General features: G+C 36.6%; 2 protein-coding genes across 3 annotated transcripts in view; one reads left to right on the top strand and one right to left on the bottom strand.

Moving 5' to 3' along the window:
• Positions 1–6,541, bottom strand: part of LOC107592863 (zinc finger protein 362-like) — an 11,693-nt gene extending 5,152 nt beyond the window's left edge. Inside the window, exons 1-4 of one of the 2 annotated variants that reach the window (XM_016282434.1) lie at positions 6,421–6,541; positions 1,810–1,873; positions 329–575; positions 125–250 (exon numbers count right to left, since the gene is read on the bottom strand). In XM_016282434.1, the coding sequence (XP_016137920.1) occupies positions 125–250; positions 329–575; positions 1,810–1,872 (436 nt within the window). In that variant the 5' untranslated portion in view covers position 1,873; positions 6,421–6,541. Of the gene's footprint in view, positions 1–124; positions 251–328; positions 576–1,809; positions 1,874–5,711; positions 6,187–6,420 lie in introns of those variants that run through there. The other variant, XM_016282435.1, reaches the window with a different exon arrangement.
• A 5,348-nt stretch (positions 6,542–11,889) lies between these two features.
• On the top strand, positions 11,890–14,507 carry LOC107592864 (uncharacterized). Its single transcript, XM_016282436.1, has 2 exons — positions 11,890–12,041; positions 13,489–14,507. Exons 1-2 carry the CDS (start codon positions 11,891–11,893, stop codon positions 14,457–14,459), a joined length of 1,122 nt encoding a protein of 373 aa, XP_016137922.1. The 5' UTR covers position 11,890; the 3' UTR covers positions 14,460–14,507.
• Positions 14,508–15,806: the final 1,299 nt, after the last annotated feature.

Here is a 15,806-nt window from a genome sequence, read left to right as displayed (position 1 = left end):
CTGATGAAAAAACAAACTCATCTACATCTTGGATGGCCTGAGGGTCAGCAAATTTTCAGCATTTTTTCATTTAAGGGTGAACTGTTCTTTAAATGCAAGCAAGAACATATTTGCATTCATGTACCTGACAGATGATTTGCTCTGGATGGCTGGTCTATGATTTGCCGCAAATGCCAGTCTTCCCACAATCCTCTTGCTTTAATAGCCGTTTTATCGTCCAGATTCAAGTTTACGTCACCCAGAATACGACCTGCCCACATTATGTGCACAGTTAGCAGTATGCATGTGTCTTAGTGAGCAGATCTGTGCTATGCAGCGGAGAAGGTACCTGCGACAGTGCTGGAGGCAGGTCGAGCGTGTAGGGCGATGTCGGGCTGGGTGGTGCTGTGAGCGTGGAGGCCTGGCATGTGCTGCAGCTTAGGTGTTGATATATTGTGCTGCCCGCCTTCTGTGGCTGTGGGCGGCACCAGCAAGGGCTGCTGGGAAGGAACCGAAGTGGGCGGCAGGTGTGGAGGTCTGATTTTCTCCGCCATGAGCTGTTCTTTGATCTTGTTGATCAGCACGAGGTTATCCAACTGGGGGAAAAAGGGGGAAAGTGAGATTAGAACAAGCAGATGGTTCAAATCCTCCTGGTTCTGAACTACTGACATGATGAGAAGAACATGTGTTTAATCCTGTAAAGCCTGGCTTATGAAACAAGTCAGAAAAATCTCATTTTCGGCAGTATGCTGATTATTTAGAGGCCTTAGAAATTTGATATGATACAGTAGGCTTTATAGGGTTAAAAGTGTTTACGGTCTAGAGAAAGATCTGACAGAACATTTAAAAGATAAGATGTATTTTAAACTCTACACTTTAGCATCCTGGCACCTTTATCTGCTACTTAAGACTAGGGTTGTCAAAAAAAAAAATCTAAATCGAATATTCTTCGAATTTAAAATAAAAATCCGCAATTTTAGCTGTGCGTCAGGCAGCCTTATCAGTGGTGCACAAAATGCGACAACAATGTAAGTGTCGTTGCATTTGAATGCTTTTGTTAGCATGTCCATTTGAACCCACTAGATGCGGCGCTGCTACGTTGCTCATTCAAAATATTGCAGAAAAAGAGAACAACCAATGCCGGGAAGATGTTGTTAATGTCAAAACCGAAACCAAGCCACTCACACAGAATGCATATTTATCGTATTTTCTAGAGGCACATCTATCACTGTTGCACTCGCGTCTCGCACAAGAGAGCCGCATGTTTAGAAAGCCATGTAAAATTAATGTAAGTTCAACTTTTAAAAAAACATGTCTCAAGACTTTATGGCGGTTTTTCCCATCCCGCTGCATCTCAAGTTTTTAAATGAAGAAAGTACTCTTTGTGATTGGTTTTCGGTCCTTTGTATAAAACTATACATACATGCATGATGCGGTTTTGTTTCTTATTGTTTAAGCAACTTTATTAATTATATATGGTTTATAAACATTATTTTAAACATTATGCACTTTTTTGAAGATAGTCGTGTTATTTTATTATGCTTTGAAGAAACATGCATAATATTTTGCTCAATGCGCCATCTTGTGGCCTCAGGAGAGAAGCCAACAGCTTTTTTTCCCCCTAACTGAAATTGTTATTATATAATATTCAAGTAAAAAATTCGAATTTAGTTTTTCATCCATTTTGACAGTCCTACTTAAGACAACTAGTAAACAATAAAGATTAAGCCTAGTGCTGAACTAAAGTAAACTATTGATGCTAAACTTTTTAGATAAACGACAAGGATTAATGAAGTCTATCCATTGATGCATGTTTGTTTGTTTCCTTACCTGACCAGGAATAGATGGTGGAGGAGGCCAGAAGTATGGATTATTAAATCGAGGTTCTGCCATTCTGAAACACACACAGTCATGGTTGATTAACGATGCTTTATTTTATCATCATTCATTGTTACGTTTGACCAATCCTAGGCTGAGAACAAACCAAATGGATCTTTTCAGGAATGCATGTTTAATTTGAATTACTTGTTGCGGAGAGATTAAAAGATCAGAAGACAATAATGACTGATAATGACAAAGTTTTGGGGGGAAAACGATGCAGTAGGATCTGAAGGTTGCAATGTTTGACTAGGCCCAAAACGGTAAAGGTAATAGCCTTTAAAAATCACACTATGGCTGCTGGGCGGTTCACAAAATTGTACAGTTTCTCACTGAAGGCTCTCAGCTTATATGTGACTGAATGAGAGTGAGGCAGCTGAAAAAAAAATAATAATAAAAAATGTACTGCATAAATTAATACTAACCTCCCATGATTATTTACTGATTTGAAATGCAGATCTAATCCGAGAAGATGACTTAAATTATTTTGCAACTTAATGCAGTATATTAGTTCAGCAACAACATTAACAACCCATTTAACTTCCATAAAGTGATACTGTATGTATGACATATAGAACAGGATGTTCAAGACAATACTCAAGGACACTGAAAAACAAAATGCTGGGACTTAAAGAAATAGTTCACCCAAAGGTGAAAATTTTCTGAATACTTACTCTCCCTCAGGCCACCCAAGATGAGTTTGTTTCTTCATGGAAACAAATTTGGAGAAATGTAGCATTACATCACTTCCTCACCAATGGATCCTCTGCAGTGAATGGGTGCCGTCAGAATGAGAGTCCAAACAACTGCTAAAAACATCCCAATAATCCACACCACTCCAGTCCATCAATTACCATTTATAAACTGTGTGTTTGTAAGAAACAAATCCATCATTGCGATGTTTTTAACTTTAAACTGTTTATGCTGGCTACATTATGACTCCTCTATCCATAATATTGCTTTCTCTAGTGAAAAAGACGTCTCATCTGAATCAGGAGAGAAATATGCACAGATCAAGCACCGTTTACGAGCCAAAAGAGTCCAAGACAGTTCTAAACAAAGATGTCAGTGGATTCTGATGTGAGAGGACAATAGGAGATGGACTTTTTCACTGGAGGAAGAGTTATTATAGACTGATATTTTGTCCAGAAGCAACGCTTTAATGATGGATTTGTTTCTTACACACATGCAGCTTTTCACTTCCCAAGATGTTAATTGATGGACTGGAGTGGATTACTGTGATGTTTTTTATCAGCTGTTTGGACTCTCATTCTGACGGCACCCATTCACTGCAGGGGATCCTTTGGTGAGCAAGTGATGTAATGCTACATTTCTCCAAATCTGTTCTGATGAAGAAACAAACTCATCTACATCTTGGATGACCTGAGAGTGAGTACATTTTCAGCAAATGTCCATTTTTACACTTGTGAATCATTAGAAATATGGCCAGAAAAGTACATTAAGGACATTTTAGGATTAATTTTAACATTAAAATGTGTTCTTAAGGAATCAACAACTGGGATCATGTACAGCTTTATTTACAGAGTTACAGTAAAGCTTAATTATAGTGATATGAAATGACAGACTTTGTTCAGAGGCTTTTGCTGTTGGCTTAAGTCTTGCACTAATACTCGTATTAATTGCAGACTGTTCCCATCAGCACATTACTTAGCATTATTCACGACACAGTGATATGAATATGATACAACACAGAACAAGCATTCCAAGCAAACTCATGCTGTTTGTTCATACACAGTTCACACACCCACAGCAGATTGCTCAATATTGCCAAACTCAACATGACGCCCGTTGGGAAAATCAAACAAATTACATCTTCCTAAAGCATAACACTTTGAATATTGCTTGTTGCATTGCTGGCCTTGTAATAGCAAAATAAAAATACATTTACAGTGATGGTGCAAACTTCTTCAAATTATATTGGTCTTATCACAAGTTTTACAAGCAGAAAGCACGATTTAAAAGCAAAGCTGACTGTAAAGTCATAAAGAGAAAATAAAAATGACAAATGCATATGTAAATGCGGCAGATTCATATGGAAAAGTGAAAACTCTACCCCACAGTTTTAGCAGGAAGTGAAACAGACACCCTTTCAGCATCATTAAGGAAATATTCAGCGGGGTCTGGGCTCATATATTTGGACATATCGCTTTTATTATTTTTGGCTCCGCTAAATGCATTTCTCTGCAAGGCCCTTTAGTCAAACACTCTCAAGACCCATAAGCACTGCCAAAACATTCATAGCACAGTGTCATGGACATAATGCAAGAAAACGATACGCCTAAAGTAATCACACCGTATGGAACCGTTTCTAAAGGTCCAGATGGGTAAAGGTAATAATTAAAAGTGTGGAAAGATGAAATGTCATCGTCTTGTTTGTTCAATACAACCACTTCAAGGAATCCTTTCCTGTTGCGTTCTGGTCATTTTGACCCAGAAAGGATCTTCTTTCCTTGTAAATGCTGGATAATGTTATCACATTTGAATAAAGCCTCAGCATGCCTACTGACTTTGACAAATTCTCCAATTTAAAAAAATATATATTTGTGTACTTTTCTAGGATTTTTTTCTACCTTGTAGTTGTGGTGCCCCCAGTCAAAAATGACTGGCCTACAAAGAATAGCTTATAAATATCTTGTTATGCTATATTATCACCAAATACTGGATTCAATATTTTAATCAACTTGTTTTAATTCGGTTACCACAGGTTTTTTTTTCCACCTCAGTTTTTGAGTGAACATTACCAAAATGATCCACATATAATGCTTTTTTTTTATTTAAAAACAAGGTACATAAGCTTATATAAATGAGGCCTATGAGTTCCAAAGAAACAAAACCTGTGCTAATATGAAAGAGAAAAAAAACAAGTTGACAAAAAGGCTGAATCCAAGATTTGGTGATAATATAGCCTAGCATAACGAGAAATTTACAAGCGATTTTTAAAAGACCGGAAACACCAAGGTTTCAAATGCAAAATAGTTTATATGTAAACACTGCGCAGACTGCAGAGTTTATAAAATGTGACCCTGGAGCACAAAACCAGTCTTCAGTCATTTGTAGCAAAAGCCAACAATACATTGTATGGGTCAAAATGATCGAGTTTTTCATTTTATGCCCAAAATCATTAGGATATTAAGTAAAGATCATGTTCCATGAAGATATTTTGTAAATTTGTTACCATAAATATATCAAAACTGAATTTTTGATTAGTAATATGCATTGCCAAGGACTTCATTTGGACAACTTCAAAGGCGATTTTCTCAATATTTCGATTTTTTTTGCACCCTCAGATTCCAGATTTTCAAATAGTTGTATCTCGGCCAAATATTGTCCTATCCTAACAAACCACACATCCATGGAAAGCTTATTCATTCAGCTTACAGATGTTGTATAAATCTCAATTAAAAAAAATTGACACTTATGACTGGTTTTGTGGTCCAGGGTCACAAATTATTATGACATGCCATTAACTAAAAGCACTGAAGTTCACGTCCAATATTTCCATAGCACTCAAAAGTAGGCTACTTCCAAGAATACCATGATAACACCGTAGTAAATGTTCCAAAATAAACATGTACCATTTACAGTTTCACGCTACAATAGTGTAAAGCTTCATTTTATAATCAAATCTACAAAGAATTCGACCTATTTCGTAGTTTCTTCACATTGAGATGACGCTGGGGTTCAAGTCTGTGAGCGACAGGCTTGCCTAACAACATTTAACACGCTAATAACAACCACCCAGCAGCTTTAAACGACATGTACATATCAAATCAACACGTTGGCGAAGAATGACACGTCTCAGAGGCTCTGATATAAACTGAGGTAAAACTTACTCAACTTTTGCTTTTATTCTATCGGCATCCTTGAAATGATTCTCAATTAAAGCACGTCGCCTTCGATTAAACGTCCAATTCAAAACGCTGGCAAAATAACGGAGGCGAAGGGACGCGTTCCGCGGCTTCTGAGAGTCCAGGGCCCCGGCGTCTGCCTCTCCCACATTCTCAGACAGTTTTATTAAAAATTTCAGACAAAAGGAAAACAAAAATGGCAGCCCGTCTTATTTTTATAAGGACAGGGCGCCATATTCTGCAGATCCCCAAAAATGTAGCCCCAAAAAGAAAGCGTGTGAATTCAGATGAATAGAGCGACGAGTAAAACGCCGCATTATTTGTATTAAGTGCACGAATGATTGTTTACTTAGACCTGCAGGTTTGAATAGCCCGGCTGGAGGAGAGAAAAAAAAAAGACAGGGAGAAAAAAAACGGGAGACTTCCTACAACGATCATGCGATGCGAACAAATCACGCGGATGCAAACAGACGCGCATCTCTCCAGCGAAAATGTAACATTTCTATCGTGACGCAATGATGCAGGAGCGTGCAGATGCAACATTGTTGCAACATGCGTCTGCTTTTGATTTTTTTTTTTTTTTTTTGAACTTTTTGCTCACTCGAATGCAAGCTAGCTTCGCTTCAACGCATCATGCAAATGTCCCCAAAAATTCTATGCGATCGTGAAGATGAAAAGAGCGCGACAGACATACCTTGCACACCTCGACGGTGGATTTATTCGATTTAATGAAAGGTTCGGATGTTCTTTGGGCTTTGCCTTCAGAGGGACTTCAGACCTTCCGGGTCGCCTGCCGTTCACTTCTGGGTGCTGCAGGTACAGCGCTAGAACAGCGAAATCATAGATGATCAAATATACATCAGAGCTTGCCACATTCAAATAATCGTTCAAAATCAGGACTATTTAACATGTTGTGCTACTGTAATGTCCTATGAGAAGTCAGAGAAATGATTTCGACGATAGGGAGCTCAAAAAGAGCAGACTCTTTGAGATGTGGAGCGATTCAGAAAAGATCATACACTCTAAAAAATGCTGGGTAAAATAGGGACAAACCCAGCACTGGGTTGTATTTAACCCAGCATTTTTTAGAGAGTAGGAATTATGAGTGACCTTCAAATTATGAAAGGGTAAAAAAACATTGTTTATATATAGGCTATACAGGTGCATCTCAATAAATTAGAATGTCGTGGAAAAGTTCATTTATTTCAGTAATTCAACTCAAATTGTGAAACTCGTGTATTAAATAAATTCAATGCACACAGACTGAAGTAGTTCAAGTCTTTGGTTCTTTTAATTGTGATGATTTTGGCTCACATTTCACAAAAACCCACCAATTCACTATCTCAACAAATTAGAATATGGTGACATGCCAATCAGCTAATCAACTCAAAACACCTGCAAAGGTTTCCTGAGCCTTCAAAATGGTCTCTCAGTTTGGTTCACTAGGCTACACAATCACGGGGAAGACTGCTGATCTGACAGTTGTCCAGAAGACAATCATTGACACCCTTCACAAGGAGGGTAAGCCTCAAACATTCATTGCCAAAGAAGCTGGCTGTTCACAGAGTGCTGTATCCAAGCATGTTAACAGAAAGTTGAGTGGAAGGAAAAAGTGTGGAAGAAAAAGATGCACAACCAACCGAGAGAACCGCAGCCTTATGAGGATTGTCAAGCAAAATCGATTCAAGAATTTGAGTGAACTTCACAAGGAATGGACTGAGGCTGGGGTCAAGGCATCAAGAGCCACCACACACAGACGTGTCAAGGAATTTGGCTACAGTTGTCGTATTCCTCGTTAAGTCACTCCTGAACCACAGACAACAATATATATATATAATTTATCGCTAGTGAACTTTACCTGTAAGTGTCTACAAAACAAATTTCAATCATTTAAGCATAAGGCTTTAAATGAAAAGGTTTATAAAGCTGAATAACACAAAGAGTTTTACATTGTTAACCTTGTTGACATCGACTGGTTGGCTATGTTTACAATATTATAAACAATACAATACACAAACTGCAGAGAGACACGAGTAGAAGTCTTCAAGTATATTATTATTAATATTATGTCTGTGTCTAATAATTCATACATATTCCCAGTTAATTATGTAAAGTAAATGTTATTTCTGATCAGGGTTATCATAGTTAAAGCATTTTGTTACTTGAAATAAAATAAAACAAAACATCAAAAACATATTTCAGCTTTAGTGTTAACTTGATGTACTAACTAAAACTAAAATGAAAATAACTACATAGAGATTCATTTCTGATCTGAAGTATTACACTTACCAAAAACTAAAACCATAAAAAACAACTTTCATTACTTGAAATAAAATAAACTTGAACTGAAATAAAATAAAATATATATTTAAAAAAAAAAAGAAAAGTATTTTATTTCAGCTGGTTGCCAAAGCAACATTCTCCCTTCTATTTGGTTTAATTTGATGTACTAAAATAACTCAAATAAAATAATAATAACTAGGCTATATAGACATAATCGTTTCTGATAGGGTTGGTATATAGTTAACTAAACAAAAACCATAAAATAAGATCAACTTTACCTGAAACAAAATAAAACAGAAAAAAACATAAACCTATTTTATTTCAGCTAGTTGCCAATATTTCACATTTCCATTTTCTTTAACTTGAAATATTAAATAACTAAAACTAAAATAAAAATGAATAAAAACTATATGGACATTTTTAAAAATTACTAACAAAAAGAAAAACACAAAACAACTCAAATGAAAATAAAACAAAATATAAGACACAACATTTTATTTGATTAATAACAGATGAAATACTATTGCTTAACAAGTTCCTTTCTTAGTATTGTATCTTTGCTTGTTTGTTTAGTCTTCGATCTTCTGAAGGATAGATGGCAGCACGCGCTCAGTCCTCTTCGGTCTGACTGCAGCGGCTGCGTGGATCCACAAACATCAGTCAAATAAAGCTCACAGAAGTGTGCTGCGTGTTGCCAGAGACACCAGCACTACATCAGGAAAGTCGCATGCGCACGGCTGAACACCTGTGGTCGTGGAGGAAGCAGATGGACCGGTTTCTGTAGTCAAACACTGACACTCCCTCCACACAGACACGTGCTTTGAGTCTAGGCAACATCACAAAAAAGCCTGAATGTTTAGACACGTCCCACTGGGAGAGGGGGAGGAGAAATGCACACAAACACTCATTGAGAAGTCAGAAAGACGAGTGGACATAGGCTGCATGACTGACGGCTGCTGTGCTTGGACCTGCAGCTCCTCAGATGTCTGAGGTCACATTCTTCCAGCTCTAGTTTCTGGTGAGTCCATCAGGTTGTGCTGGCCCTGTAATTATGACCAAATGCAAAATGCTGTTGGATTTGAATTTTCATGAGAATATACCTTGAGTAGTGGATGGAGTGGCAAACTCTTGAAAAAGCTTATGTATAACTCAGATTTAATTTTTTTTTTAAATGCTCAGTGCAGTGCTAGATTAGAAGCAATGTAGAAAAGCTAGAAACAAATGCAGAAGGTGTGAGACATGGTACAATCAACAAATTGACAGCAATGCTGGGAAAAAAACAAAAAATCTGAGATGTTTACTAAGATCCTTCTATTATCCATTGAAACCCACATTAATATATAAAATATTAGTAAGCTTAATATATATGAAATCATCATTTATTGGGTACTTTCAATTGGGAGGTGGCTGTCCCGAACCCTAACCCCTAAATTTCAACTTATGAAAATGATATTGAAATAATTTTTGTATTTATTTCCATTGTTGTTTTTAAAAGTCTCTTTTAAAAAGTGAAGTTCAAAAAAAATATTTAATATTTTCTTTGTAAATTATGAAACTTTATGTAAAAAAAAAAAAAAAAAAAGTGTCCTGCATTTTTCATGTCACTACCGATTTTAACTAAACCCATATATTTATGATCAGGAAATATTTATGTGTCCCCTCTCTCTCATAGCTACAAGGTGCGAGTAGATAGGTCTCATCATTTTGAAGTAAATGTGTGCGTAACTTTAAGGAACGTCACTACCGAACACTTTTTTTCTGCAATTAAGCACACTTTTTTTGGGAGTTATTCCATAAAATTTAGTTTTTATATGTATACCACTGTTCAGAACTGTGCTAGCTAACCATGTGCTGATTAGCAACTTTGAGCTAGGTTCAAAAGTATCTCAAATTGTCACTACCGAAACATTAGGTGGGGTTTCAGTAGTGACATCTTTGTTTTTTTGGTGTTATCACGTAAAATCGTCACTACCGAAACATGTCATCATTGTTTCAGTAGTGACAAAAGTCAACACATAATTCTCATATTTGGGGGAAATAAGCAAAATTTGAGTACAGTTATGCAAAAATGTTTTGTATTTTAGTATGTTTTTGTAGTGTTTTAGTATGCAAGTTAAAAGTCTAATGTGATGTGGTCACTACCGAAACTGTGCTCTCACTACCGAAACATGGGATGTTCTGTCAAAAAGTATACTGATTTATTAACTAAGATGTTTTAAGTTTTTGGTTTAGCTTTTCGTTTTTGGTTCAATGAATATTCAAACTAATGAATCCTTAACTTTGAAATCAGTATGATCAACTTTTTGCCTTTTACAAACCTCATAAATGACACTTGAAATATTGTTAAAAATGTAATTATTGATTTACCTCTGGATTTTTTTTTTTATTAAAACAACAATATAAAGTATATATATTCACACATACACACACACAATGTGTGTGTATATATATATATTTTTTTTATAATAATAAATAAAAATAATAATAAAATAGCATTTTAGCAATTGGACATTTTGGATTGGATTATGAAACATGGGCATTTAAAACCAAAATGATTCAGCCGAAATGGAAAGATATTACAGAAGTAAAACAAGTTAATGAAACATTACACACAGGAGGAGATTCAAATAAAAATAAAATAAAAGACACTGATAAGAATAATCCACAATAAGACCAGGAACGTGTTTTAAGAAAATTATCTCTAATAATAGTCAAGTTTGATTTTATTATTGTCTTTAAATGAATCTTGGGGCGTGAACATCATCTGACTTTCACATCTTGTGCATTTATTATCATCAGCTTCCTTCCAGAGATTGTGCACCACAACTCTTAAATGAAACATCAAGTGACACTGTATTTTTAATGTCTCTTCTAAGTGTGAAGATGGAGGGTGTTCTGGGTGTTACGCTGCGTCTGTGTGTGTGCAAACTGATGAGCAGCATGCTGTTGTGTTCGTCTGTAATCACACACACCATCACTGCGGTCAGTCTGTGCTGCAGCTGCCTGCTGTTATTTACAGACCTCGCTGTCACTGGTAAGCAGGACCACAAACCATGTCCACATTCTCCACTTAATTCACCAGTTTAAAGAGACACCTCACCCAAAAATGAACATTTGCTGCTAATTTACTCACTCTCAGGCCATCCAAGATGTAGAACAGTAAAGAAGATTTTTAGCTGCCTGTTTTTGAGAATAAAAAAAGCATATCAAGGAACACATAATTAATACTTGTGGCTTTGGACAATATAATGAGGTCTTATGAAGCGAAACGATCGGTCTGTGCAAGAAACTGAATATTATTTACAACATTGATCTACACAAACAAAGCATGCACATGGTGCTGCTGACGTAGAACACGCATGCGCTGCGCCTTGTTTACGATCAGAGGAAAGCACGCACATACGTTGTGGTACTCTCCAAAATGGCGCTAGGGTGACGTGGAGAAAAAGAATCGTCGAATGACGTTATTTTACTTTTTTGTGCAACAAAAAGTATACTTGTAGCTTTATAAAATTATGGATGAACCACTGATTTCACATGGACTATTTTGTCGATGTTCTTGGTACCTTTCTGGGCCTTGAACGTGGTAGGACCCTTGCTGTCTATGAAGGGTCAGAAAGCTCTCGGATTTTATCAAAATATCTTAATTTGTGTTCCGAAAATGAACAAAGGTCTTACGGGTTTGGAACGATATGAGCTCTAATAATAGTCAAGTTTGATTTTATTATTGTCTTTAAATGAATCTTGGGGCGTGAACATCATCTGACTTTCACATCTTGTGCATTTATTATCATCAGCTTCCTTCCAGAGATTGTGCACCACAACTCTTAAATGAAACATCAAGTGACACTGTATTTTTAATGTCTCTTCTAAGTGTGAAGATGGAGGGTGTTCTGGGTGTTACGCTGCGTCTGTGTGTGTGCAAACTGATGAGCAGCATGCTGTTGTGTTCGTCTGTAATCACACACACCATCACTGCGGTCAGTCTGTGCTGCAGCTGCCTGCTGTTATTTACAGACCTCGCTGTCACTGGTAAGCAGGACCACAAACCATGTCCACATTCTCCACTTAATTCACCAGTTTAAAGAGACACCTCACCCAAAAATGAACATTTGCTGCTAATTTACTCACTCTCAGGCCATCCAAGATGTAGAACAGTAAAGAAGATTTTTAGCTGCCTGTTTTTGAGAATAAAAAAAGCATATCAAGGAACACATAATTAATACTTGTGGCTTTGGACAATATAATGAGGTCTTATGAAGCGAAACGATCGGTCTGTGCAAAAAACTGAATATATTTTACAACATTGATCTACACATAAACAAAGCATGCACGTGGTGCTGCTGACGTAGAACACGCATGCGCTGCGCCTTGTTTACGATCAGAGGAAAGCACGCACATACGTTGTGGTACTCTCCAAAATGGCGCTAGGGTGACGTGGAGAAAAAGAATCGTCGAATGACGTTATTTTACTTTTTTGTGCAACAAAAAGTATACTTGTAGCTTTATAAAATTATGGATGAACCACTGATTTCACATGGACTATTTTGTCGATGTTCTTGGTACCTTTCTGGGCCTTGAACGTGGTAGGACCCTTGCTGTCTATGAAGGGTCAGAAAGCTCTCGGATTTTATCAAAATATCTTAATTTGTGTTCCGAAAATGAACAAAGGTCTTACGGGTTTGGAACGATATGAGGGTGAGTAATTAATGACAGAATTTTCATTTTTGGGTGAACTATCGCTTTAATAATATAATTGCATATACGTTGCATATTTAAGTAAATGAACTAGTGAATTGAACCAGTTCACAGAAAATAATTGGATTTCCCTGTTCACTTGAGGCTCTGGTTAGCAGGTAATAATAATCAGTTTCTTACACAGACCGATTGTTTCCCTTCATAAGACATCATTATATCATCAGGAGCCACGGGTATTCATTTTATTTTTATATTATTATTTAAAAAAAAAAAAAACGGGCAGTCATTGACTTGCATTTTACGAATCACCAAGGACCACGGTTTCAGCTAAAAATCTTCTTTACTGTTCTACTCAAGAAAAAAATCATCTACATCTTAGATGGCCTTATTGGGTGAACTAAGGATGCTTTAAATTGATCAAAAGTGATGATAAAGACATTTATTACGTTACAAAAGATTTCTATTTCTATCTTCTGAACTTTCTATTCATCAAAGAAACCTGAAAAATTCTAATCAGCTGTTTTCAACAATAATAATCTTGTTTCCCTTCATAAGACATCATTATATCATCAGGAGCCACGGGTATTCATTTTATTTTTATATTATTATTTAAAAAAAAAAAAAACGGGCAGTCATTGACTTGCATTTTACGAATCACCAAGGACCACGGTTTCAGCTAAAAATCTTCTTTACTGTTCTACTCAAGAAAAAAATCATCTACATCTTAGATGGCCTTATTGGGTGAACTACTCCCTTTAATGCCTCTTTTCTGTTCCTCCAGTCTTTTTGCTCTACGTCTGGTTCATGGAGTCCTGGTTGACGCCTTTTAACGCGTCTTCGGATGTCATCGCCCTTCGATTTCTGCTCTTCCTTTGCAAGGCCTATGGAGTTGTGTTGCTGCTGATGCCGCCTTTGATTGCTGTGGAGTTGTTGGTTGATCTGCTGTGTCCTCAAGGCAGGCGAACAAAGGGACGAGATGCAAGTGAATCCCTCTCTAGTACAGTTGGCTACTTGGGATGTTTTCTAGCATGGAGCATGAGCGGGATCTACAGCAGCCACGACTGGATGCTGGAGCAGATCTCAGTGGAAACCTGTCAAGGAAAAGGTGGCCATCTTCTCACCTGCCTTCCCTGTGCTGATGAGTTTTCCTGGGTTCTTCCTTCTATGGTGGTCCTGTTGAGCTTGACGGGGAGTCTGCGTCTGTTCAGGACAAAGGTGTCCCGACGACTGCCTGACTCATCTAAAACCACACAGATGGGCGAGAAAAAGGACTATTTGGGCCCTGGGTTAATGCATATGTCACAAACTCTGGTTGACTCAGAAAAAACACCCAACAGCTGTGGCGTTCACACGGCTGGGTTTGAGAACAGTGAGCCACGACGGATCTGTCCTGGGAATGGTGTACTGTGCACTCAACAAACCGGTTTGGCAGACAATATCGAGAAACAAAAGCAATCATCCAGCCTTGCAACATTTGCACAGTCCAAAACCGGTCTTCCTCTGGAAGTCACATCCTTGGCGGTCTTTAACAGGACAGACGCAAAGTCTCAAAGCAGACGCTGTTGGTTTCCCAAAAGGGAAAGTCCCTGCTCAGGGCGAGAAATCTTCACAGGGTTGGTATGCGTGGCTCTGGTTTGTGTTTTTCCCACAGTCGTCAGCGGTAATATTCTCCTAATCTTTAACCTGGAGAATCTGGTGGTGTACAACTTGAAACTCTTATCTCTATCGGTCAACAGAGTACCGGATCTGTAAGTGCTGAAGGTGCAGATGTGGGTATAAACCAATACAAATCTGTATATTCAACCTTCTGGTGCTCTTTGGTCATTTTTGACTAAAAATTGTATGTTTTGTTGTTTACTTCATTAGAATGATACAAACTTTTGTAAAGGTTTTGGCACTTGTGTGAAAAAAAATAAATCTAAAAGATTTGAAAAGGTGATTTAAAATGACTGGAATCATTGGACACAGATGGAGAACCAATTTCTTTACTGCGCCGGGAAAAAAAATCTTACTGAAAGCTCTTTTTTTGAGATATCAACCTCAAGTTTTTTTTTTTATTCATTTCACTTTTTTTCACTTCAGCAGTCTGCCACATGTCTCCTCTTTAAAATAGACCAAACTTAAGTCTGTGCTCTAAAGCATTCAAGACTAACAACAGTTTAAGGAATATTAGAATGATTTCTGAAGGATCATGTGACTGGAGTAATGATGAAATCACAGGAATTAATTACATTTTAAAATATATTATAATAGAAAATATTTATTTTATGCTGTTATTTTGCTGTACTTTGGATCAAATAAATACAAAGTTTTTGAACGGTAAGAATTTTTCATGTTTTTTTAAAGAAGTCTAGTGTATATTTAAAAACTCTTTTGAAAAATCATGTTTTTTAAAAATGTTTTGCTTTATTGTGTTAGTTAGCAGTATTTTTTAGTTATTTTTTAACCTAATCAAAATAACCCAACTGCAGTTTGATTGAGATTAATTGGAATGCACAAAAAAAAAAAACATGATTTTGGAAAATTGTTAAAAACTGAGCTCTGTTTTAGCAAATTAACTCTTCATATATATATATATATTTGTATATATATATATATATATATTACATTTACTACTTGATTATTTATTTACTAAATATTAAAAAACATTATTTTAACATAGACAGAGGCTGCATTTGTAAAATCTGTTTTAAATTAATTGCAAAATATGAATAGTTTTTTATAAATAATAAAAAAAACAAATATATATATATATATATATACACACACATACACACACACACACACAATCTATTAGCATGAGGTTCTTAAAAATGAACTATGACGAGATAACATGACTTTCATATCACCATGTCGTCAAGTGACCCTGGAAAAAAATTTGAAAAAACCTGATTGCAATGTGATGCATGCACTCTGAATTACCTCTGATGGAGGAGGTTTGTGAAGCTGAAAACTGCAAAAGGAGATGGCCAATCTGTCAATGTCCGTGTAACAAAAGACCGTCTATACACGGCAAAATCTGATAGAAGAAGACAAATTAAGGTTGCCGAAACAGATGTGTTAAGAATTCATGAGTTTATGAGGTGCATTTTCCTCGCA

This window comes from Sinocyclocheilus grahami, unplaced genomic scaffold (assembly GCF_001515645.1).
Source record: "Sinocyclocheilus grahami isolate Dianchi unplaced genomic scaffold, SAMN03320097.WGS_v1.1 scaffold160.1, whole genome shotgun sequence".
Taxonomy (NCBI): domain Eukaryota; kingdom Metazoa; phylum Chordata; class Actinopteri; order Cypriniformes; family Cyprinidae; genus Sinocyclocheilus; species Sinocyclocheilus grahami.
The sequence above is the reverse complement of the archived record's forward strand: the minus strand, read 5'-3'. Positions and strand labels throughout refer to the sequence as shown.